The following is an 8000-nucleotide window of genomic DNA, read 5'->3' as shown; positions in this document are numbered from 1 at the left end:
AGATATGTAACGACTGTCAGCGACGATAACGAAGCACTTGTTCCTCGCCGCATTGCGAAAATCAAGTTTGCGATAACTTCTCGGCATTGTACGCGACATTGGGTGCACGGTTCATTTTATCTCTCTTGGTTGCTGCTTTGGTCAAAATGTATGATACCACTCAGTAGAGATAAGCTCGGTTGAAAAAGCCAGTGCTCTATGGTTCGAGCTGGGGATTCGTGGGGGAAGACACCACCATGCCGGACCACGAACAGGGACGCGTGCACCGTTTTCGCGACCACGTCGTCGCCGGTGTCAACTGGCGACCGACGCGGTTCGTCGACGAGGTTCCCAGTTCACGTGTATGCGGCCTCTGCCGCATGATCCCAAAACGGACGGTACTGTTGCCGTGCTCGCACGCTCTGTGCCAATCTTGCCACACAGCCAGTTTTGAAGGGGACTTTGGACAGTGTCCATTGGATCAAGTGCAATTCGAAGAAGCGGAATGCGTGGTTTATGAATTCCCTACAAGGATAGCGAATACCTCGAAGGTGAGCTGCAAAAAGAACAATTTCTGACGTTCTTTTGTATTTTTCTGGCGAGGGGGGAGGGGAGGTGGGAGATTAGGGCGATTCTGCATTAGCATTTGTTGCACTACTTCGTACGACCTGCGCTAAGAGTGTGTGATTTAATATTGCCGAACTTTAATGTATTAGTTCAGCCTGGCTAAATTTTCCTTTCTATGCTTCTCAATACTCACGCACTACAAACACTAGCTAAATGTAGCCTCATGTGAAATATTATGTGGAACCTCAATATTTCTTCATTTTTTTAGTGTGATAGATAAAAAAGTGTAAATGAAAAAAAGGCCGTAAATTGATATGTCCGACCTCACACAGACGTTTCGGCATTGTCGTTTCGACGCGACATTTGGAGCGAGATTGCGAAAACGGTCCACTTCATGTAGGGAAAAAGGACGACTTTCTCTTCTAACATTAATCTTGCTTCTCATGAACTTCGCACTAAAACATCAGAAATGAAAGTTGGGTACATGCAAAGGTAAATTCACTAGTGATTCTTTTCAACAATAGTTTTGCTTCCAACATTATTTTTGCTTCAAATTCTTACTTTGGAACATTATTCCTGAACCGCTACCGCTCACGGTGTTTCCCCCTGCAAACGGCCCTATAAAAGCTATCTGGCCCGTGTTGGGTGAGCGCTTTAATTTTGCGAGTAAGTTAGCAAACCAGAAGCAGCTAGGGGTCTTCACCGCACAACAATGCCGCTTTCAGCGTAGATGAGTTAGAAGCTAGAAGAATAAATGAAGTATGGTATATTTTTTCCTCGATTCTGGCTTATCAAACCTGCTTTTTGTGTTAGAGGATATGTATTGCTTTTGAGGAGCACAATTAAGTGATTCGCCGTAACCTACTGTTCATGTTTGCTGCCTCTTAATGTTTATAGAGAGACAGACACTGCTTGGTGGATCTAGAGCATTACTTCCCTACAGAATTTCGCGTACATGTTGCTTCGCACCGGAGTTCACGTTAAGGTACATTTTGAATGGTAGGAAGAGCGAAGCAACGCACTTCTTGTAAAAATAATTTGTCGTCCGAAAATTGTGATGTGTGTTATTTAGATAGTTTACTTTTTATTAAGGTGTATTGCTGGAACGAAGAGCACGGCTGCGAGTACACGGGTACCATGGACCGCATGCTGGAACACTACGAGAACGAATGCACATTTCACACCGTGGAATGTTTGCGATGCGGCGAGGGAGTCCAACACAGAGACCTGCCAACGCACTACGTGGCCGGATGCAGGGCCGGTGTTCCTTCCGCGATCACACAGTGCCGGTCCTCGGAACCTACAGCACTGACTCTTGAAGACGTGAACGCTGCCCTGGAAGACCTGAAAGCGATGTTGGGGGATGCCAACCATGACCGGCTGCTGCCAGAGGTCCAGAGTCAGTTGAATGAGCTTAAAGCACAAGTCAGAAGCCAGGAAACCTTGTTCGCTGCTATCACTCGCGAGATCGGAGCATCCGAGCGCAATTTAAAGGGTGACATGGCTCAACTGGCAGCCACGATCTCATCTACCGCGTCGCACCTGCTGACTTTCTCGAGAAATGTGGCGGAGGAAGTCAGCATGTCTTCGTCGCTGTCGTTGCGCTCGGAAAAGGCGCTGATACTTAGAAAGTTGGAACTCTTAGCCGACCTGAAACATTCGCGGCGAAATTCCCCGGAGCCCGATTCGAGCCGTGTAATTGCTCATTGTAGGTATTTCCGCGGTGGCGCTCGGCATTTATATAGTGCGCTGTCAACTACACCCGCGTGGATTAAAAAAATTGGGAACGTGACGTATAATGTGACCCTGGAAAACTGTGAGGAAATCATTCAGTATCAGGGATTGAGGAAGAAGTTTGTTGAGGTTATGGTGTGGCACATGAGGGACACGTACTTTACGGTTGCCGTCTTCAAGGATTGGGCTATTCCTGCACCTGTTCTCACCGTGAAGATCGAGTTTAACGGGATGCTGGAGCACTCTAGATGTTGGCCGCCTTTTTGGCAAGTGCGCGTGTGTGGTAATGGAACAAAGAAGCATCGTTCGTTCACTTCACGTGCCATGCCTTGTTTCTGTGACCGTTATGATGACTCGTTGCCACACTTTCACCTCGAATTCCAAATAAATATTGCCTCGCTGAAAAAAGACGATTTCGTCCGAGACGGAAAGATAACGTTAGAAATCTTGCTCAACGATAGAGAAATTGACGGCGGGGTCAAAGGGGCACCCTAACGTTCGTCCTCGCAGAACGTGTACTGCCGTGCAAGGATCGTCCTTGCGAGTTCCCTTGTGTGTGACATGAGCTCATTGAACTTTTGATGTCTTTTCTCCTAAATGAAATTTGCTCTGCGCAATTTCTTTTTTTTTTTTGCTTTGCTTTGTAACTGTCAACCTATTCTTTTATTACATTACTGGCTGCGCATTTTGTTGTTTATTTGTTGCGCTAATACAGTATGTGTTCCTTAGTATTGTGCTCCTCGAGTGGTTTCTGACATCATGGCTCCTAAAGGCCTTGCGGCTGCTGAAGCGATTGGTCGCAAGGCGACGTTCGTGGTGGATGCTCCACAGTTGTACTGGGCGTTGCCCTCTATCTGAAAAATGCGCACAATGTTGAAGTTCGCAATGTTTAGCCGTTCGTTTATGACTTTAAACCTTATTTGCGGCAAGCACTTTGTACTCGGCCGGCGGTGAACGGTGTATTCAAAACTCTAATAACGTACGCGATCAGACCATGTACTGCTACAGCAGCTCGATTGCTCAGATAATGTGTGTTGGAGCAGATGGCGTTTTGAACAAGAAATATCTTGTTTCGTTGTGTCTTAGTTGGGATGCGGCTTAAGCCAGAATAGAGTTGATAGTGATCACTGAACTGCGTCCTGACATCACAGCGAGCGATCCGCGTATCTCTACTGGCACGTCTGCCTCAAGATCCGAGGAGGTCTAAAAAACTGCTGATGTTTACGAGAGAACAGGCGGTGACTGAAGAGTATGTCTATTTTTTTCAGCTTGCTTGAGACTGTCATGAACCGATAAACACCCTCACATGGGTGTATCGATTGTCGCTGCTTTCTGAGGCCTATAATTGAACTTGGTGCTCTTCCTACTTGTCCTGCGTTAAACATGAGGTGTCCTATCATATTTTACTGTTTTCCGTTATTTCAGTGATCTATCGACCTCGGGACTACAGAAGCTCATTTGTTTCATTTTTGAAAGTATTTGGCGAATCAGTGCAATGACGCCAGTTTTCGGATCTCTGTCTTAGCTGTAGTTGGGCCGTGTGGCCGAAAATATGAGCCATGCGGAATAATACTTAACTTCTGTTTAATTCTACGGCGAAACAAAACGAACCTAACAGGGCACTTAAACGTTCCTCCACTGCTAGCATGATACCACCGATTTTTATAATCAAACTCTCGGCCTGCGTCTCATCACACGAAGTGCGGCCCTGTTATGTCTGGGTGTCTGAACTGTAAACAAACGCCATGAAAAGGCAGCAGCAGTAACATCTTAAAGGCATTAGAACGTTTTAGCTAATTTCGATCATAAGCATCTGCGTGTGTCTAACCCGATGAGCAAAATGAAAACGAGGTGAAAGCAGGAGCCAACGTTTCGAGAAGTGAACTTGGTCTTTTTCAAGGCGACATATGCTGTCCTCGCCATAGTATATATAGGTGGGGTTCTTCTAAAGGGGAGAGGGTGTAAGGCGGGTGGGTGTGGCAACGAGCAAAGGTGTGTCAGCGTGTCGAATTGAGAATAAAGGAATGCTGTGCACAAGGCCAGGGGCCCAGCCGTCTGTCAATCACGTGTCAACGCCCGCGTGTTAGCCGGCGTGTCAAAGGCGTCTGACATGCCTGCTGAAAAAAAAAAGAGGAAAGAAAAGGAAAAGACACCACCTGAAGCTTTCTCGCCCCGGAGGTCTTCCCGAACCAAGCAGAAATGGCCACCACGCACTAGGGATAGCACACGCAACAACAAATCTCGCCCATTCCTCCAATCACGCAAACTCGCCACCAAACAAACAAATTACAGATTTCACCTCAACGCTTACACTATATTTGCATTAAAGAGGGGAAAATCCTAAAAGGTCTCTGAATTAATGTTAGATGCACCCTTGGTTCTTTACCCTCCAGGCTATAATTGAAGTGGAATGCTGTGCTAGAAAATGCGTTGCTCTCTTATTGATATTCTCGACGAACACTGCAAGGCACAACTTATAATAATTGCTGGTCAACTCGACAGCATAAATTTATCTGCGCCGCCGGAAAGATGAGAACTTGCACAATTCATCCACACTAGGAAGAAAAACTACTAGATGTATACCAGTACAAAGATATTAGAGCTGCAGATCCACCCAACGAAACTAATGTAAACACTGCAGCACGTGGCTCCACCGATAGTCCTACAGGTGAGCATCCAGAGCACTGCAGCAATGTAGTAGACATATCCCAGAGTCTAAGCCCCTAGGAAGTTGATCTCCTGAAACGTGGTCTAATGTTCTGTCCGACGAGTAACGCAGTAAGCCAACACGAACTCCAGAAATATATAACAGTTTTCAAGACGCATGCGCCTCAAGGAGTTTTTTTTCGATAGACCAGACGTAGTAAAACAAGATACAGACTCTCTTGGACCACCTAGCACGTGGACACCGGAAACCGAACAGTGCCCAGACCTGGATTCATACATAGAGCTGATATGAAATGAAATTCTAGAGGCAGCGCGGCACTGCCGGAAACGCAAAAATTTGTCCCCCGCTCAACACCAAATCCTTAAAGAACTTGCGAAAAGGAATGATATTGTAATAAAATCAGCTGACAAATGCGGCAAGTATCGTTATCTGGCCTAGAGAAAAATACAAGAAGGAGGCATCCAAGCAACACAGCAACCACATCCATTAAAGAAAACTCGACTCTAATCCAACTTCAGATTACAGCAATAGTGTGAAAAACACAATAGCGGAGTTCCTGTCCAGGGAACTAATCATGCAGTCTGAATATCAGTTCATCATGCTCAAGAACAAAAAAGCGGGTCGCTTTTATCTTCTTTCTAAAATACATATAATTCTGGTCGAATAAATATTTACAGCAGAAATTCGAGGTCGGCGTATTGTGTCTAATAAGAACACACCTACTGAGTCACTATCTAAATTCTTAAATCACCACCTGTCAAACATACCCACCACCCTCCCATCTTTCGTTCAAGACACGCCGCACTTCCTTCGAATTATCGATGGCATCAACGCCAACCAAATCCTTTCCGACCGCGCTATTCTAGTCACTTTGGATGTTTCTGCCCTTTACACCAACATTCCCATGAGTGAAGGAATTAAGGCCGTTTCTAGATCTCTCGCAATCAATCCCCAAGCGTACGCTCCAGAAGTTTACTTATCGCTCCTTAGGTTAGTTCTCACGCTCAACTATTTCGAATTCAATTCTATAAACTACCTGTAAATTTTCGGCACTAGCATGGGTACGCCATTCGCTCTCACGTATGCGAACATTTTCATGGAACAGCTTGAAGCAGACCTGCTGAAATCCTACCCTTTAAAACCCCACACATATCTTCGTTACATTGACGACATAATTATAATATGGGAACACGGCACAAGCGCCTTAACCGACTTAATTAGCCATTTCAATCGCTTTCACCCGAGTATTAAATTTACGGCTTACACTCTCCTAGTCAGATCAACTTCCTGGACATGACGATCTACATCGAAAACGGAAAACTGATAACGACACTTTACCGGAAGCCCACGGATAGCCAGCAATATTTAGACTACAACAGTCATTACCCACGACACTGCAAGCAAAGAATTTTTGTCGGACAAACGAAACGAGTAAGCAGAATCTGCAGCAAAGTTCCCGATTGTATCCACCACATAAATGACCATAAAATAACGCTAACAGAAAGGAACTATCCCGAAGTTGCTCTTAATAGAGCTTATGATGCTGCGTCAAGGTTGGAGAGACAGACGGAATTGGCGAAGAGACAGCCCGCACTAAAATTAAAAGCACCGCAAATAGTTATACACACGAAGTCGAATCTAGCTTTCCTTGTACAAGTTCTGATGGGATTTCTATGCTTAATAGTTCCTTCTGTAAGAAACAATATATCGGTGAAACAGGACAATCAACGAACGTCGGAGTATACGGAGATCGCGCGGACACAGCTGAAAACTTTCCAAAGCCGTCGCCGAGCATTTCAGTCAACCAGGTCATAACTTTGATGAACTTAAACTCTACATCTTACAGTCAAATTTCCGTTCAGAACGAGAAAGAAAATACAGAGAATCATACCTTATCCATAAGGTCAAGACATTGCAACCAATAGGCATAAACGTTTCAAAGGGAGCTTTAGAATCAATTCGCTATGCTAAATTTCAAGCTATAGGCAACAACACTTAGTTTGGTTTCTTAGCGTTTTCTTTTCGTTTTCTTTGTTTTCCTTTTCTTTCCTTTTTTCAGTTTTTGCCCGCCGGCGTGTCAGACGCCGTTGACAAGTCGGATAACACGCGGGCATTGACACGTGATTGACAGACGGCCGGGCCCCTGGCCTTGTGCACAGCATTCCTTTATTCTCAATTCGACACGCTAACACACCTTCGCTCGTTGCCGCACCCACCCGCCTTGCCCCCTCTCCCCTTTAGAAGAACCCCACCTGTATATACGGTGGCGACGAAAGCATGTGTCGCCTTGAAGAAGACCAGCCCACTTGTCTAAACGTTGGCTCCTGCTTTCACCATGTTTCACTTTTGCTCATCGTCTTGCATTTCCATCTCGCGCGTTCTCCAAGTTTTCTCGGTGTGTGCTTAAATAATTTAAAACAACGCGAAAAGCGACAGTCTGCGACTTGCAGGTGGTTGCCGAGGTACATAGGCCGTGTCACTTTCTGCAAAGCAGTTTTCCGATCACACATGTAGCGGCGACCAGACAAGAAATTATGCCACAGTTCTCGTCTTTCGCGCAATGCGGGTAAAGCTGTGAAACAAACCTTCTCATCGGCGTTTCAATCTGGCAACTGATACATCAAATCTGTGTGAGTGAGTTTTACCACCAATCGAAAGCACTAGGGCACTGTTTTCTGAGCTGTAGCTTGCTAGCAGCCAGAGCGCAGCACCTGTTAGAGGTACGTTTCAGGGCAATCTGGTCGCTGTTTGGTAAGGGATGTGTATTACGTTTCATTATTCTTGTGCATACGAGGAGCTGTGCTTAGAGATAGCTGCCCCACAGGCTGCCTTACAGCACCACGGCGTCAGCTTGAGCCACCGCAGCTTTGCAAACGCTCAGCTGACATCCAGCGTAGAGCCGTTATCACGTCAAGAAAGAAATAAAAAATTAGGAATCACAGGTTTAAAGGAACATGCACGTAAGGTGTCGTCTATGCGAATGAGATATACGCAAGCTTACTTTTATTTTATTATCTTTTGTCAATACGTTTCAACGCAAACTGGCAGCTCG

The 8000-nt window shown here is 45.6% G+C and overlaps 1 protein-coding gene across 1 annotated transcript; it reads left to right on the top strand.

Annotated features, from left to right (window-relative positions):
* The first annotated feature begins 227 nt into the window (after positions 1 to 227).
* LOC129383821 (uncharacterized) lies at positions 228 to 3011 on the top strand. Its single transcript, XM_055068720.2, has 2 exons — positions 228 to 530; positions 1639 to 3011. Exons 1-2 carry the CDS (start codon positions 237 to 239, stop codon positions 2773 to 2775), a joined length of 1431 nt encoding a protein of 476 aa, XP_054924695.2. The 5' UTR covers positions 228 to 236; the 3' UTR covers positions 2776 to 3011.
* The last annotated feature ends 4989 nt before the right edge of the window (positions 3012 to 8000 follow it).

The sequence above is a fragment of the Dermacentor andersoni genome, chromosome 9 (genome assembly GCF_023375885.2).
Source record: "Dermacentor andersoni chromosome 9, qqDerAnde1_hic_scaffold, whole genome shotgun sequence".
NCBI classification, from domain to species: Eukaryota; Metazoa; Arthropoda; class Arachnida; order Ixodida; family Ixodidae; genus Dermacentor; species Dermacentor andersoni.
The sequence above is the reverse complement of the archived record's forward strand: the minus strand, read 5'-3'. Positions and strand labels throughout refer to the sequence as shown.

Coding starts and splice junctions, on each gene's coding strand:
- LOC129383821 (XM_055068720.2), top strand. CDS start 237: ATGCCGGACCACGAACAGGGACGCGTGCACCGTTTTCGCGACCACGTC. Junction 531..1,638: donor GGATAGCGAATACCTCGAAG/GTGAGCTGCAAA, acceptor CTTTTTATTAAG/GTGTATTGCTGGAACGAAGA.